Source organism: Oncorhynchus nerka, linkage group LG17 (assembly GCF_034236695.1).
Source record: "Oncorhynchus nerka isolate Pitt River linkage group LG17, Oner_Uvic_2.0, whole genome shotgun sequence".
NCBI classification, from domain to species: Eukaryota; Metazoa; Chordata; class Actinopteri; order Salmoniformes; family Salmonidae; genus Oncorhynchus; species Oncorhynchus nerka.
Window position 1 is genome coordinate 30,288,359 of NC_088412.1, and position 18,700 is coordinate 30,307,058.

Here is an 18,700-nt window from a genome sequence, read left to right on the forward strand (position 1 = left end):
TAGTTTTAAGTTCTAAATCTAGAAAAAACATGCCAAAATGCAAACAAAATTTCCCCTGGAGCATTAATGCTTTTAAACAAAACAAAAGAACAGCTTGGAGAGTTGTATTAAATATTTGAATAATATAATGTTAGAATTAAACAATCAAAGCCTTTAAACAGTTGTTGGACAATAATTGTAAACATTTAATTGCTTTTATGATGTGTCAACAAAGTTGACATAAATCCAGTTAGATTATTTTTTATTTTGGGGGGTTTGGGTGGGGGGGTTGTTCCTTTACATGGTTTGTCCCCAACTTTCAAGAATCCCTGAACTCTAAAAAAGCTAAATTATCTCTCAGCCTCATGGCAGAATGTGTAAAATAGCATGAGATTAGCTATAAAACAGCACATTTTTTATTTCTGAACACTTCTACATTAATGTGGATGTGACCATGATTATAGATAATCATGACTGAATCATAAATAAGGATGAATGAGAAGGCATAAATATCATACCCCCTGAAAAAACTATTTTTGTAAATTTGTAAATTAAGCACTCATCATTAGTCACGATTCATTCAGGATTATCCGTAATCATGGTAGCATCAACACTAATATAGAAGTGTTCAGAAACATTTTATATGATTAATTACAATAAAAGTGACTACAAAATGACGCAATGCATTATTTACCATTAATTTCTACGTTTTAGCATCAATGTTCAAATAAATAAGTAGGGGAGTGTATATATGCAGGGTTACAGCAGGTTACAGCAGCCGGGTCACACTCGTTTCGCACCACTTCAATACAAAAGTGATTTTCGTAGAAGTTTAGGATAGCATTTGTGTTAAGCCTTGCCCTTTTCCTAACTTTAACCTCAGTCTCATAACCTGCTATGTTAATTCTCCTAACCTGCTGTGTAAATTCTCCTAACTTGCTACCATGCATATAACATAACATATAACACAATTACTTCCTGTTATCCTCCAACAATTGACAAACCAATCAGAATAGAGCAAAGTAGTTACTAGGTAAAAAATTGATTCCCATTATGATCCCAAAACAACTGATTCATCATATTTTAGAACTACACAACATTTAGAAAACAACGTCTCCTATAAAATAATCCTAAACTCCTTTCAGTCATCCACTCAGAAAACATAACATTTGCCATAGTTTATCTGAGCAGTAATTTGCCATACATACGGTCTACTAATCAAGATTAACATTTCACTAGAGATGCTTTATTTTGATCAACGCTGAGTATTAGAGCAGTGTTTATGTCTGGGGGCATAATTTGTAGACCACCATATTAACAGGAAACACAAGTTTGTCAGCTGACCCTGTCATACAATGTGTCCATACACACATTCTCTCTCACACACACACTGCCACTCACCCCATGCAACTCCCAATCTCCAACCCAGTTTCCCAACTCAATACATCCAGATAAATAATATGTATAACATTTTTTAATTAAATAGTTAGTCAATATTATACCGTGACCAAAATAGGTGTTCCAATTGTTTCAAAAACAACTGTTGTCATTCTGTTATTCTTCAAATATACGTACATTCAAGACATTATAGAATTATTTTCTCTAAAGGGAAGTCAATTCAATTTAATTGGGATCTTTGGATCCCACATTTGCAATATTGCACCAGAGGCAATATTTCTGCCTCCAATGGAAATGGAGTTGATTGTTCTTGAGAATCATGTTAGTGCCGAAGGCAGCCATGAGATCAAATGTGATTGTGTGACATTACAAAGGCACTGCAGCTATCCCTTATTTTCATCCCTTATCCCTAGATATAGTTCACTTCATTCGACATTTATAAACCCATCTGTCTTTGAGAAATTATATTTCTGAACAACAGATGAAGAGAGCCAAACTCAGAGCCAGCCATGATGCATAGCGGACAATGATATCTTGTTGGAAGAGAGGAGAGTAGGAAATCAACAATGGCCTGAGTACACAGATAGGTCCATTGGATAGTGTTTGTTGTGCCTGTGAGGATCTCTCTGGGGTATGGCCTGTTCCCATGCCAGGTCACACTCCATGATAGAGCGGCAAACAGATGTGCTGCTGCAGCACTACTCTACTCCCAGCAAGGAATGGCTCCTGCCTAATGCCTCAGAGGACAGAGCACAGACTGCACAGCCACAGCCATAAAACTAGCATGGATGGATGTGTAGCAGCAGTCAAACACAACTCCACTTACTTAAACAGAAATAGGGCATCGAGTGAGATGACCACTAACATTGGACTAATGAATTGCACTCAGACCCACACTGTATACTCTGTGAGGTACCCACTCCCCTTTTAAGGGGTATGTTACATTTCATTATGAAAGTGGTTAATTCCACTGCTGTGCTATAGGCCCAGATAGAAATAGCTTATTTGCTCTGGGTGGTTAATCTGAACAATATAGATCACTTAATGTGTAACATAATCAATGTATCCCATTTAATGAGTGGTTTCAACTCCCAAGAAAATCATAGCCCTGGGTGCAGTCCATCACAAGATGAATGTTGAGAGGCACTGAATATGTATTAAAACAGCTTGAAAAAAAAGTGGAGATGAGATTTCTGGGAGAGTTCCAGTAGGCCATCGCAATACAAGACAAATTAGGTTTATGGAACGGGCAACATGTGGATGGATCCAACATTAAATGTGATCGACTTCCCTTTAGACCACTCTCTGTAAACATTTGATACAAATCAGATCGAGACACATCAATAGAACTTATAGAACAAATAAGAATAATTAAAGCAAATCCTGTAATAGTGTAATGTTGTCTCCGGCTGGAGAAGCCTGCTACTTTTAATCATCTAACAAATTCAATCAATCAATCAGTATGAAACTCCACCCACTCCTCTATATCAAGAGCAATACTCCTTCCCATACACTACCTTGTGTCCAATATAATGGTCCCTTCTCTGTCTCTCTCGAACTGGCCTAGTTCCTCCACTCCCACTAGTAGCATATTATGAATACTTAAATATATTTACATTCTGATAATATCATGCACACATGTACATTGCACAAACATAATTTATACAGTGAAATATTAAAGTATAATCAAGTGTATACAAATAAAGTGATGTTGCACATGAAGCTCCCCCCTACATTAGATAACAGTAGATATTTTCTCTGGCTAATTGTCTGTAAAAACAAAACACTCATAAAGAGAAAACAATACACAGTAAATCTTATAAATCAAAAGGCAATGTTAAATTAAAACAAATAAACCATGGTCTGACTAGAACTACAAAAAAGGCTATTTTAAAATAGGTTACAAGAGCATTTATGACACAGAAAAACACATCATCTGAGAGCCAGAGAGAACACTGTTAACGAGCGATCATTTTTCTGTGACTGAAAAAAAAGAACCAGACAATGAATGCCTAGATTTACTTGTACATTTACTTGTACACATGCATTGGATTAAGGGGTAGATATATAGGAATAAGAACACAAGCTTTGTGTTCCTCCTCTGAACAAATTGGGCTTTGAACAGTCTAAATTCCCTTTTCTCTAAATTAAACAGAGTAGAGGTCATGTGGAAGTAACCCTAAATCCCCCCAATTAAATCTAGTCCTGCTCTGGCCTGCTCTATATTCTCCTGAGTTACTCTGCTCTTCGAAAAGCACACCTCCCATAGGGAAGTCAAGCGCTTACAGCAGCTGGCTTTTATAGCATCCCAAAATAATAAGGGACCAGGACCAGAGGTTGAGTTGACTGGCATGTCCAAGATGCTTGGAGTCATACCAAACCCATGTAAACACACACAAGGAAAGAGAACAGTCAGTCAGATTTTTACAATTGAAAAAAATACCTATCGCTTAATAATTGTCATCGCAATCACAGTACATTCACCTGGGCTGGTAGAAGCCTGTAATAGAACTTTGCTTTCCTCTACTACACATAGCAATGTTCAGCTACTCAAACTCAAGTAATAACAGGGTTTAAACTGGGGAAAGGAAACCGATTGTGAGATAAACTTCCCCAATACCCCACAGCCTGGCGGGTTCTTTCTATACTATTGGCAGAATTCCCCCCCCATTCCCCTCTCCTCCGGCTCTGATCTCCTAAGTGTAGCCCAGATTCTCCATCTCGCTGCGGTAGCGCTGCTCGGACACCTTGCTCTTGTGCTGCTTGCTCTCCAGGTGAAGGCGGAAGTTGGCCTCCTCGCTGGCCCCAGAATTGCACATGGAGCAGTAGAACTGGCCGCTGGGCGTCACACACATGGCCAGGTCTCTGGGGATCCTCTGCCTGGGCCGGGGGTTGTAGTAGGGGGCTGGGTCACACATCAAGACATACACACCATAATGATGGAGAGTGAGTGATGGAGTGAGTGTTGAGCTGCTGCTCACCAGTGAACACTGTGTGAAAAGATGGAAGTGGCAGATAGATGCCAGGCACTGCATGGGGATGGAAGGCTGGCTGTGCATAGGATGAGCTTTCCACTGCCATGGCCATATGAATGTTACAAGAAGAAATACACATGTGTCCCTCATTAGAAGAAGGGAGATGTACTGTATGTTGGTCAGAAAATAGATGCTCTGCTGTATCTGTGTGTATGGCTGGAGGCAACCATCACGGGCCCTTGCAGAGTAACTCTGACAGACAAAGCACATTTCTCAGCGAGAGACTGTTACACAGTTCTATTTCTGGAATTAAATCAGCAAAGTCTCTGAGCCCTGAGGGAAGGGAAGCGAGTGGGTGCAGTTGTGTCCTATGATCCAAGGGGAGAAGGCCATGGTGCAGGGTATGTGGAGTGGGGTGGTGGGAGGTTGGGGGTGGATAATAATAATGAAAAACAATTGGTGGGAGTTTATATTTGTCCTATTTCACACATGTACAATTGTGTATTAATGTGCATTTCGCAACTCTTCGGAGAGTGGTACGGGGATGAACAGTGGACTGTGAGGGATCTGTCTGATGGACACCTGCCACCTGAGCAGGCTGTGTCTGTGGATCAGCAGAGTGGCCGTCGGTTGCTGTGCTTAGTGAGGGCCTGTGCTTAGTGAGTTCACAGTGACTAACCAGCCTCAGCCTCGGCCACCCCCTCAACTTTCCTACGACATTTCCCTGGCAAAGGTGGTGATGAGAGAGGGGTATTTACTGCTGCTACGACCGTGGAGCAAAAAACAATAGCATCCACCTGCTTGCTGCCTGGACATGTGATATACATATACATATTCACATGCATATCAGTCTCATTTACCAGCCGTCAAAGGCTTCATTGGTATCAATGAAAAGGAAATGGGCAACCACATCTACCCTCAAACATATACTGTACCTTCTGAAGAAGACTATGAACATCCCTGAATTCATCTGATCGTTATGGGCCGTTCTGGCTCTGACAAGGCTTACTTGTCCAAGGCTTACTTACATTACTTACATCTGATCTGTACATCAAAATTGTGGAACAACAACACATTTTTCCTTATATATTGTTAAAAGTTATTTGCTGTTTGGTCATACTTTATTACTGGTATGTCTTTGGTTCAGTGTGCTGTACCTGGCATGGCAGGAGGCACCTGTGAGGTCCTGCGGTTCTTGATCAACTTGTACTCGCTCCCCTCTTTCTTCAGACGCCTCTGGACACACTCAGTTGACTCTCTGAAAAATTGATAGATCACGTTACTGAGAGCAAGTCTTTAGAGGAACCCATGTGCAGTTTATAAACCTAACAGTTCTTAAATATCTAACACTAATAGCCACTATGATGGACAACATAATGGAATGCATCTTTCAAATGCTTTTGCATTTTTCTTTAAATGGAAGCATTGAAACATAATCTGGATTGCATTTCATATAACAGGGCATGGCTGAAGGGGCAGGATTTCTGTGTTAAGTATGGTTGGTTTAATGGCCATGTGCACATTGCATCTGTTGTTTGTCTTCCTGGTGGTAGGTGGGGAGGCAGTAGAAACACCCACTCACATGATGCTACTGCTCTGCTGGGCCTCAGCCAGCCGCAGTCTCTTGGCATGGTTCTTGCCCTGGTAGTGCGCCTGAGCCACGGCAGGTGAGCTGAACGAGGCGTCACACAGCTTGCAGTAGTCGTTCTCCGTGGCTAAGATCACCCTGCTGGCACCGTTAAATGACACCGGCTGAACAAAAAACAATGAGTGAGTTTATACAAAGGGCTCTTTCACCAGCCAAAATGACACTCTTGCCAGTTCCAACGCTACATATCAAAAGAGTTAAAAACTTCAGTGCTGACAGTTTTCTACAAAACCATCATGGGGATGTTTCTAATGAGGAGATTCTATTTGATTGCAGTTCTCTAGATCAACAACAGAGATCCAAACAGTGAATGTGCTGAAAATGCACAGGCCTTGTACTTGCTCATACAGTATTATACTTTGCTGAACAAAAACACATTCCTTGTGCCAACACCAAGCGTTACCTGATTTGGAGTTGTACTCTCAGTTGGTGGAGTCGTGAGGGGTTGCTGGGAAACTGGTTCTATTACCTCCGGAATCCTGATGGCAGGCAGCTGCTGGTTGCCTGCATAAAAATTTCTCAGCTTCTTACTGTGGTTTTTACCCTGGAGAAGAGACAATGTATGATTCAATCCCACAGCCACAGTTGAGTCCACTCATCGCACTGTCATTGTCATAGTGTCATAAACCAAATCATTGCATCGTCAGTGAGCGCAAGGGTTAAGCATTCCTTGTTCTACTTACATTTATGAGGGGATAACAGTGATGACTGACATGCCCAACAAACAAACATTTTTTTTTTCACCTTTATTTAACCAGGTAGGCAAGTTGAGAACAAGTTCTCATTTACAATTGCGACCTGGCCAAGATAAAGCAAAGCAGTTTGACACATACAACAACACAGAGTTACACATGGAGTAAAACAAACATACAGTCAATAATACAGTAGAAAAATAAGTCTATATACAATGTGAGCAAATGAGGTGAGATAAGGGAGGTAAAGGCAAAAAAAGGCCATGTTGGCGAAGTAAATAGAATATAGCAAGTAAAACACTGGAATGGTAGATTTGCAGTGGAAGAATGTGCAAAGTAGAAATATAAATAATGGGGTGCAAAGGAGCAAAATAAATAAATACAGTAGGGGAAGAGGTAGTTGTTGGGCTAAATTATAGATGGGCTATGTACAGGTGCAGTAATCTGTGAGCTGCTCTGACAGCTGGAGCTTAAAGCTAGTGAGGGAGATGTGTTTCCAGTTTCAGAGATTTCTGTAGTTCGTTCTAGTCATTGGCAGCAGAGAACTGGAAGGAGAGGCGGCCAGAGGAGGAATTGGCTTTGGGGGTGACCAGAGAGATATACCTGCTGGAGTGCGTGCTACAGGTGGGTGCTGCTATGGTGACCAGCGAGCTGAGATAAGGGGGGACTTTACCTAGCAGGGTCTTGTAGATGACCTGGAGCCAGTGGGTTTGGCGACGAGTATGAAGCGAGGGCCAGCCAACAAGAGCATACAGGTCGCAGTGGTGGGAAGTATATTTGGTTACAAAACGGATGGCACTGTGATAGACTGCATCCAATTTGCTGAGTAGGGTGTTGGAGGCTATTTTGGAAATGACATCGCCGAAGTTGAGGATCGGTAGGATGGTCAGTTTTACGAGGGTATGTTTGGCATCATGAGTGAAAGATGCTTTGTTGCAAAATAGGAAGCCAATTCTAGATTTAACTTTGGATTGGAGATGCTTAATGTGAGTCTGGAAGGAGAGTTTACAGTCTAACCAGACACCTAGGTATTTGTAGTTGTCCACATATTCTAAGTCAGAACCGTCCAGAGTAGTGATGCTGGACGGGCGGGCAGGTGCAGGCAGCGATCGGTTGAAGAGCATGCATTTAGTTTTACTTGTATTTAAGAGCAGTTGGAGGCCACGGAAGGAGAATTGTATGACATTGAAGCTCGTCTGGATGGTTGTTAACACAGTGTCCAAAGAAGGGCCAGAAGTATACAGAATGGTGTCGTCTGCGTAGAGGTGGATCAGAGACTCACCAGCAGCAATACACTAAGTGTACAAAACATTAGGAACACCTTCCTAATATTGAGTTGCACCCCCCTTTGCCCTCAGAACAGACTCAATTTGTCAGGGCATGGACTCTACAGGGTGTTGAAAGCGTTCCACAGGAATGCTGGCCCATGTTGACTCCAATGCTTTCTACAGTTGTGTCAAGTTGGCTGGATGTCTTTTAGGTGCTGGACCATTCTTGAAACACATGGGAAACTGTTGAGCGTGAAAAACCCAGCAGCTTTACAGTTCTTGACACACTCAAACCGGTGCGCCTGGCACCTACTACCATACCCCGTTCAAAGGCACTTACATCTTTTATCTTGCCCATTCACACTTTGAATGGCAAACATAGACAATCCATGTCTCAATGGTCTCATCTACACTGATTGAAGTCGATTTGAGTGACATCAATAAGGGATCATAACTTTCACCTGGATTCACCTGGTCACTCAATGTCATGGAAAGAGCAGATGTTCCTAATGCTTTGTACACGCAGTGTAGTTGACATCATTGAGAAACATTTTCTGCCATAAAAATATATGTGTTGGGGTAGGCCTACAAGTAAGCTTGTCCCCAATTGCTACCACATGTACAGTAAATCAGCTCACCTGGTAGTGGGCCTGTGCCTGCTGGGCAGAGTTGAGGGTGACGTTACACAGTTTGCAGTACAGTGGCTTACACAGCTCATCCAAGGTAACGTCCTGGTCTGTGGCCCCGATCTGAGCCTCTTCCTCCTGGGGCTTGGTGCTGAGGGCCACCTGGGCAGTTGGAGGTGGGACAGGGCAGGGGACAGGGCAGGGGGGGCCCTGCATCAGCTGGAGGTGAGCGGGTGGTTTGGCAAACAGAGGGCTGTAGAGGGGGAAAGGGAGGGGGTCCGGGGCCACTACCACTGGTGTAGACGGCCTGAGGGTCTGTGGAGGGGGTCCAAGGGTATGTGTCGAAGGCATTGGCTGGAACAACGGCTGTTGCTGGCCAAAAAGGCTCATTGAAGGCGTCAGCATAGACTCTGGTCCTGAGGGCCAATGCAATGATGGCAAAGTATGTATTAGACTAGATTCTACACTTATTATAGCCATGTAATGGCTGTATAACATTGGGAGGAAGCAAGAACTACAGTCATCAACTGTGTTCATTTCTCCCTAGTGAAACTGACACTAACAAATAGAACAATGGTGGGTTTCACAGTCCAGCAGTCATTGTGAAAATTATACTTCCCCTGCAGTCAAGCATGGGCTCTGCTCCTTGCGAAAATAAGTTCCTCAATCATCTCTTGATCTGGTGCTGATTCAAACAGACTATTGCCTGCTTGACTGGATACATTTCAGGCAATCATGTGTGGCCACATTTTTTCTGCATAAGGGTTGATGTGGGGGATGGGTCAGTGGCTGTGCTCATGTCTGATGTTTCTGCTGCATCAACTCAGATTGGAGACCCAATAACAGTGTGGGATGTTTTTGATTCCAGCAGCCATGCAGTGACACCAAGTGAATGGCATGCTTGAAATGGAACTTTCCGATAACAAACAAAATTATTTTCCCGGCAATACTAGGCCGACTGTGTACATCAATGTTATTCTGATAAGTAACATAATGTAATCCAAACACCTGAAAATTCTCAAATATGAATGTGACATTTTTTTTCCAAGAAAATAGCTAACTTTATATACATGTTTTCTGGGTTTTTCAATGAAGTATAAACCAAACTGCTAATCTGTTTAGCCTTGCGGTCCAGTATACTGTAAACTGCTTTCCTCATGCAGAGTAACAAGGAGACAAACCTGAATCACATGCTCATTGGAGAATATAGCCTAATCCCCAAAATAGTCAGGAACCTACATTGTCATGGCCCAAGGTCAAAGTAAAAGTAATATTTTTGAATCTTGGGTATAAAACACTCCTCCTGAGACGTAACACTGGGATCTCAAGTAAAATGCAAGTCCTGGGATATTAATGAGCATAGTAGTCATTGGCCATGTATCATGAGGGATGGCCTTGGGTCTCTGTGTTGGAGTGAATTAGCTTAATAAGAAAAGTATTTGGGGGTTTTAAAGGAGAGGGTTCTAATTCTATCATTTGGTATCTGTACAGAAAAAAAAAATAACCAAGAACCTTCAAAAGTTGAATAGCCCTTCACAGTGAGAGGTGTTTGTCACATACTTATAGTTATTTCATGCCTTTTATACTGTCACCTCTGCCACATCAATTATGGAGTGAAATGTGTATGCCTCATGCAGTGGAATCAAGTGCATGACTAGTCTTTGAATGGAGAAAGGTTGAAGGGAACTCATAAGAACTTCATATTTTAATTAGAGAATTACAGTCCTCTTATTCTGACAAGCACTTTGCTACACTCGCATTAATATCTGATAACCATGTGTATGTCACCAATAAAATTTGATTTGATTTGCAAAATGTTCAATGCCTTGCAAAGTCTCAAGATAGACATGGTTTTAGCATGGAGATGTGTTGAAAGACCCTGAGACCTATGGTATTTTGTTAACACTCAGTCATGCAGATAACAGATTAATTGCGGTTTAAACGTACCCATTAGTTAGCCTAGTTAGAGATGGCAACACAGCAGTTAGGCTATTGAGTTAGCAGTCTGAAAGGGCTCATTATTGCCAGTTCAAGTGAGCGATAGTTGACACGAAGACTATAGGCTAAGATTGGGGGGCAGCTTGGAGGCTGTCATAAAACAAGACTGGATGATCAAATCTGTCAATACTAATGTTTACCAATAAAGCTATATGAAATCAGGGTATAGTACAAAATGAAGTTGCTTATCAAGCATTTATAACATCTCCAGGGATGTGACCTGCCAGACTCAGCTCTTTCAACCTATTTTAGTGGACAATGCCATTTCATCTGATTACAGCAGACTGAGTAGACCAACTCAATACAATTAGGTCTTGAAAGATGATGTCGCAAAATATGCTATATAACAGGTTTAATCACTTAAGAGAATATAGAACAAGGTAAACTCAAGTCCAGACCCAAGCTGTTATTCATAATAATCCTTATCAACACCATTATCATCATGTGAATAATGTACACTACACCATGGTGTGTCAATGAGCTTGTGCCATGACAAGAGTAGACAGATTTCAAGAGTTGGGAACCGAGACTGTCAAAAACATGGTCCTCACCCTAAACAAGGGGACCATCATGTCATTCTACACCCACCGGTCTGACCATTATTACTTTAGCTGATTTTACATGAAACACCAATCCACCACATCACACCTGCACTGAAAGAGAATGAGGAACAGTGATGGTGCTGTGGATACAGCAAATCAACACATTTTTGTTGACATATATTTTGGGTTGAATTGATCAGCAACCTATTATACCTCTGATTACAGATTTAATTTCAACATGACTGTTGGTCTAATCTCTTCAAATTAATGGGAAGGCTCAACCTCGACAAAAATGTTTTATAGCTATACACTAAGCTAGTTCAACATACAGTATAATACCAACATGTTTACACCCTCTTAAATCAGCAAATTGCACTGGTTACAGCTGAGGCTGCATGCATCCATCCATTCGCAGTGTCACGGCTACTGACAGCAATGAATGCGACCCTTTTCCTACCTGGTAACCGGGCGAAATAATGTCTGTTATTCCGATAGTTTAAAGGCACCGAATTTCCGTAATAATCGGCACTTTGATAATAAGAAGCATCTCTATTCTTGACATGTAACGCCATCATTGCATCCTGGCCAACTTCGAACCAGTTTAGACGTGAGAACCCAGCAAGCTACTTTCACCGGGGAAGAGGAGGGGTGTGTTTTCAGAGTTATACACTATTCTTTTTACATTGGTTACATTTTAGTAAAGGCTTTCATAATAAACCCCAAACATGGTAACCACACATTTAAAACATTTGGTAAAGGCGAGTCTTTGAAAAATATGCTTTATGCGTGTGTTGTTCTCTTGTTGGTACAGTCCATTAACTGCATTCAAGCTATCCGACACTTGGAAATTCATGGTCACCCCAGCGCTAACACACTACATTTACCGATATGATATCACACCGAACACAGTTGATCAGAACTGGAGGATTTGAATGACATTTTGGTGTAAATAAAATACCATACTGATAACTCGTTATACTCAGTATTAGGGTAGTATAGGACTTGGTCTTGAAAAATCCAGTGATAACTCTTTATACTCAGTATTAGGGTGGTATGTGATTTGATCTTGACTAAACCAGGGAAATTATGAACTCGACTAGTTTAGGGACAGTTCGAGGTGTCATGAAAAAAAGGCATTCCCCCAACGTGAAAAATATTTTCACATGACCCTCCTCTTGTACTGTAAAATAAATGTCCACCCCTCCTCATAGAATTAACTCAAAATAATGTTTACGACCACAAATATCAATAACAGTAGCGACCCTGTGTTTATAAACGTGGATATTGATTTTGCTATTTAAACATGTTTTTTGTGGCATGGTCGATGCCACGCAGGGCTATGGGCTGGATGGTTATAGAAAAAATAGACAGATACTTCACCGGATGTATAAATGTGAAACATCCGCTTGGCATTTCGACTCACTACAAAATTATGTAGTGAGAGGAAGCCCAGTGGCCAGCAGTTGGAAAGGATGAAAGCAGATGGATTTTGGCAGGCATTCTGCTCATTTTCTCATTGATAAAACATTTGATCTCAATACCAGAATACTAGAATCTGTTTTGAATAGAGTTGACTAAGTTTTATAGACTTTGCCCTTTACTAAAGTTTTTACAAATCATGTTGTTGAGAAGTGCAAAGGTGAATTGAGTTATTACACACGCGCACTTCACAGTGCAGGCGTTCCCTAACGGAAATATGCAGATGTATTCTAGAACAGGCTAATAGGATCTCGCTAGCTCGCGCTTGGCTCTGCCCACCTCCTTGCTTGTTCTGCCCACTGTGATTTATTTGTTCCCATTGAAAACGACAGGCTATGGTCTATCTTTTAGTTATAAAAATCGTTGGTTGAGGGTACTCTCCCTGTTTCTTTACACTATGCTCACAGCCGGCTGCAGACAATGCTAATCAGATGTTCTACATTTTGATGCCATATTTATTATTATATCAAATATATGCAACGAATAAATTTTTCCACCAACATGTTTCTGTGCCAATGCACCACGCAACCAATAAACAAAGCATACCTACTTCGGGCACTTCAGTATCATCGTTTGCGTTTTCAACAACACAATAAACTATGTCAATCTCGACACTCAAGATAATGCAGACCACCCAATGTAGGTTTACCCAATTCGAAGACTTGGTTTGACAATCTCTGAATGTCATTCAACTGTTTGGTGTTTTGTAACAGATGTCTCTTTCTATTCATCAAATGACCAGCTGCACAGTTTGGATTCATTTATTTTATTTGTCATGTTAACATTTTTTTTACATATATACACACACAGTCTATTTTTAAGTGACCGGGATTGCAAAATAAATCAGGGATTTATTTCCATTGTGGTCCCTATTTTTTTTACATGAATACATTTACATACTGTAGATACAGACGCATTATAGATTTTAAAAAATGCTCGACCTCCAGATGAGTATGAGGGCAGAATTTAAGTACAGTACTTACAAGCTTGTTTTGGTTGGTCTGTAGTTTATTCTTTAGATGTTTGGGCTGCTGGTGAACCATGATGTGCAGGCATCATCAAAGTGACACTAGATTAGCAATTTGCCGGTCTTTAGGCTATCTAGCAGCTAGATTTCCATCCAATTGGCGACAGATTTTCATGTGAATAGTCTAGAATCTGCAAAAAAAATATATGTGCATTTTCCCATTAGAGTTGTGTTTCTATCAAATTGACTTGTTGCAGATAAAAGTCTAAGCATAAATATGTAGTGCACATGAAAACAACGTGTGCGGCTAAATTCCCATACCAAATAAAAAATATGAATTAATCGATTTCCATCGTATTTTCAATTCCAGGCCTACAGATGGTTTTGACACAAAAAATGTTGATTAGGTATGTGGCACATGCGCTCTAGCCAACAGTTTGCAGATAGAGTGGGGGAATGTGGGGTATTTTGGATACCTAATGAGAGTATTATAGACAAAAGCGCAAGATCATTTTTAGTTGTCAAACTGCAGCCAAACATCGATCATCATGTCACCAGAATAAGACCATCGATATTTATTGAAAGGAGCATCAAGCTCATCACCATGCACTTTCACCACCCTGTAAAGTTCATATCTTATTTCATCTGTAGCCTAGAAAAATGCATGCTTTCCCGTGATGTCATGACATTTCTTATCTGACGTACTTTACTTGCATAAAAAGGTTGGATGGAAACATGGTTAATGTCATTTTGAGGATGCTGGAATTATAGGCTATTTTGGACCAACATGCACCCCCCACAGCAACTCGCCCAAGCCTTCCCCATTTCTCCTTCTCCCAAATCCAGTCAGCTGATGTTCTGAAAGAGCTGCAAAATCTGGACCCCTACAAATCAGCCGGGCTAGACAATCTGGACCATTTCTTTCTAAAATTATCTGCCGAAATTGTTGCCACCCCTATTACTAGCCTGTTCAACCTCTCTTTCGTGTCGTCTGAGATTCCCAAAGATTGGAAAGCAGCTGCAGCCATCCCCCTCTTCAAAGGGGGGGACACTCTTGACCCAAACTGCTACAGACCTATATCTATCCTACCCTGCCTTTCTAAGGTCTTCGAAAGCCAAGTCAACAAACAGATTACCGACCATTTTGAATCTCACCATACCTTCTCTGCTATGCAATCTGGTTTCAGAGCTGGTCATTGGTGCACCTCAGCCACGCTCAAGGTCCTAAACGATATCTTAACCGCCATCGATAAGAAACATTACTGTGCAGCTGTATTCATTGATCTGGCCAAGGCTTTCGACTCTGTCAATCACCACATCCTCATCGGCAGACTCGACAGCCTTGGTTTCTCAAATGATTGCCTCGCCTGGTTCACCAACTACTTCTCTGATAGAGTTCAGTGTGTCAAATCGGAGGGTCTGCTGTCTGGCAGTCTCTATGGGGGTGCCACAGGGTTCAATTCTTGGACCGACTCTCTTCTCTGTATACATCAATGATGTCGCTCTTGCTGCTGGTGAGTCTCTGATCCACCTCTACTCAGACGACACCATTCTGTATACTTCTGGCCCTTTTTTGGACACTGTGTTAACAACCCTCCAGGCAAGCTTCAATGCCATACAACTCTCCTTCCGTGGCCTCCAATTGCTCTTAAATACAAGTAAAACTAAATGCATGCTCGTCAACCGATCGCTGCCTGCACCTGCCCGCCTGTCCAACATCTCTACTCTGGACGGCTCTGACTTAGAATACGTGGACAACTACAAATACCTAGGTGTCTGGTTAGACTGTAAACTCTCCTTCCAGACCCACATCAAATATTTCCAATCCAAAGTTAAATCTAGAATTGGCTTCCTATTTCGCAAAACAAAGCATCCTTCACTCATGCTGCCAAACATACCCTTGTAAAACTGACCATCCTACCAATCCTCGACTTTGGAGATGTCATTTACAAAATAGCCTCCAACACCCTACTCAACAAATTGGATGCAGTCTATCACAGTGCAATCCGTTTTGTCACCAAAGCCCCATATACTACCCACCACTGCGACCTGTACTCTCCCGTTGGCCGGGCCCTCGCTTCATACTCGTCGCCAAACCCACTGGCTCCATGTCATCTACAAGACCCTGCTAGGTAAAGTCCCCCCTTATCTCAGCTCGCTGGTCACCATAGCATCTCCTACCTGTAGCACACACTCCAGCAGGTATATCTCTCTAGTCACCCCCAAAACCAATTCTTTCTTTGGCCGCCTCTCCTTCCAGCCAATGACTGGAACGAACTACAAAAATCTCTGAAACTGGAAACACTTATCTCCCTCACTAGCTTTAAGCACCAACTGTCAGAGCAGCTCACAGATTACTGCACCTGTACATAGCCCACCTATAATTTAGCCCAAACAACTACCTCTTTCCCTACTGTATTTATTTTATTTATTTTGCTCCTTTGCACCCCATTATTTTTATTTCTACTTTGCACATTCTTCCACTGCAAATCTACCATTCCAGTGTTTTACTTGCAAATATTGTATTTACTTTGCCACCAAGGCCTTTTTTTTGCCTTTACCTCCCTTATCTCACCTCATTTGCTCACATCGTATATAGACTTGTTTATACTGTATTATTGACTGTATGTTTGTTTTACTCCATGTGTAACTCTGTGTCTTTGTATGTGTCGAACTGCTTTGCTTTATCTTGGCCAGGTCGCAATTGTAAATGAGAACTTGTTCTCAACTTGCCTACCTGGTTAAATAAAGGTGAAATAAAAATAAATAAAAAGCATGCCTACAGGATTTTTTTGAAGTAGCCTCATCAGATTAAAACATTGTGACTTGTTGTGTTTATGCCACATATAGGAAGTCCAGGATCCAGTTGCAGAGGGAGGTGTTTAGTCCCAGGGTCCTTAGCTTATTGATGAGCTTTGAGGACCCTATGATGTTGACCGCTGAGCTATAGTCAATGAATAGCATTCTCACGTAGACATTAACACAGCCAAAAAGTAATAATTATGACTAATTATGACCTCACCCATTTCTAAACTTTCTCTTCCTAAAATTTGATTTTAAACCTAACCGTATGCATAATCCTAACCATAAATTAAGACCAAAAAGCACATTTCTGTAGCCAATTTAGACCTTGTGGCAGAGGAATCTGACTTTGTGGCTGTGCTATGTAGTGGAAACCGCTGAACACCCACTGGAACCCAGCAAGAGAAGGTGGTGAAGCTCGGTAGCGCAAGCTGTTAGCAAATGAGGTCTAATCGCAGTGCCAGTAACAGGCAGCATGCCTTGGTAAATGGTAACATTTAACGCTAATAGCTGGTTAGCAAAATCTTATTAAAATAACTAGCTAGATAGATATCTTTAGATGTCAATGATAAATCACTGACTATAACCAGAACAGGAGCCTTAGCTAACTAACACGTAAAGTTGTTGGCTACCGTTATCAGCCGTTAGTTAATATCAAAACAGATAATGAGTAGAAAAGGTCAGCTTGCAAATATCTTGTGAATGCCAACTATAGCACTTAACGGGATTTTGTTTTCTTAACTTCTGACTGTCAATTATATGATCTAGCTAACTATAGTTAAGTCACAGCTATATTTACTAGATAACTTGACAGTTGTGATAATATTGTATGGCTATTGCAATCCATTTAAATTTAGCTAGCTATCCAACTAACTAACATTATTAAACACAGCTGTAACCTTATGTTATAACTTGGTGTTATTAGAATAACAGTCGGCTATTTTATCATGACACTACCAGCAGAGTCGTTAGTGAAATTTGCTACATGATTATGATTGGACTGTTATTTTTCTCCCTCTTGCCTTGGTAAGCCAGCTACACACACCCACTCCTTGCTGCGTGATTTTCTTGCTCGAGCTAGCTACCTACATTTGTTGAGGGGTTGTATCATAAGAGTTTGATGTGGGCTATTTATTGTGATGATAACGATTCTGCTTCCACCCTCTGTCTTCACACAGTCTGGTATCACAGACTAGACGTAACATAGTGGATCTGGAATCACTGGCCACTTTAATAATGGAACACTAGTCACTTTATTAATGTTTACATAGTGCTTTACTCATCTCATATGTATATACTGTATTCTATTCTACTGTAGTTAGTCCGACGTTGATCGTCCTAATATTTATATATTTCTATAATTTCTTTTAGATTTGTGTATTGTTGTGAATTGTTAGATACTACTGCACTGTTGAAGCTAGGAGCACAAGCATTTCACTACATCCACAATAATATCAGCTAAATATGTGTATGTGACCAATACATTTGGTTTGATTTGACAAGGACAGCTGGAGCGCACCTGACTGGTAGGACTAGGCATGAATAGTAATTGAGAATGGTGAAAATTATCTATTACATTCCCATTAAAGTGAGATGACAAAAGTATTGTTAATATAGCTATGTGATCCATTTTAGTCAAAATAGGCTTAAAAAATTGTTGCTGCGCCACATTGCGATGTTGACTAATTTTTATAAATTTCGAAGCTATAGCATTAATTATTAAATTGATACGAACATTACATTATGGCTAATAATACATTTGTTGAAAGTAATGAGCATTACAAACCAAAACATGAAGATAAGAAAGATTTTGTGCCCTTCTCGCCAGCTGTTATTTCTGTCTCAAGGCTGTGTCACTCCGGGAGGTACAAAAGTAACTTTGCGGTAGTTCTGTTCTTGGTCTATTTAATTTAAACTCATTTACCCTAGAAAGGAAATTGCAGTTGCTTATGCTAGAGGACATATATACGTTGTTTGTCATAAAATATGGTGTCTCTATCGATGTCACGTTCGTCATAAGGAGTAGACCAAGATGCAGTGTGGTATGTTTCCATCCTTTTTTTTGGAATAGAAAACTCCAAAGAACAAACGAAACGTGACGCTAATGTAATGCTCTCAGGCAACTATACATAGACAAGATCCCACAAAGCACAATGGGAAAAATGCTACCTAAATATGATCCCCAATCAGAGACAACGATAAACAGCTGCCTCTGATTGGGAATAATTTCAGGCCACCATAGAAATACAATTCCCCTAGATAACCCGCCCTAAATCGCACTCCGACCCAACCAACATAGAGAATAAACAGCTGTCTATGGTCAGGG

At 41.0% G+C, this 18,700-nt stretch overlaps 1 protein-coding gene across 2 annotated transcripts; it reads right to left on the reverse strand.

Moving 5' to 3' along the window:
* Window positions 1-4,056: 4,056 nt before the first annotated feature.
* Window positions 4,057-11,727, reverse strand: LOC115145039 (zinc finger matrin-type protein 3-like). Of its 2 annotated transcripts, XM_029686264.2 has the most exons (6): window positions 11,584-11,727; window positions 8,599-9,002; window positions 6,404-6,544; window positions 5,935-6,104; window positions 5,510-5,610; window positions 4,057-4,282 (listed from the first exon to the last, which is right to left on the reverse strand). In XM_029686264.2, the coding sequence occupies exons 1-6, from the start codon at window positions 11,699-11,701 to the stop codon at window positions 4,074-4,076; spliced, it is 1,143 nt and encodes a 380-aa protein (XP_029542124.1). In that variant the 5' UTR covers window positions 11,702-11,727; the 3' UTR covers window positions 4,057-4,073. The 2 variants fall into 2 exon arrangements, with proteins under 2 accessions (XP_029542124.1, XP_029542123.1); XM_029686263.2 differs by lacking the exon at window positions 11,584-11,727 and having other exon boundaries at window positions 8,599-11,495.
* Window positions 11,728-18,700: the final 6,973 nt, after the last annotated feature.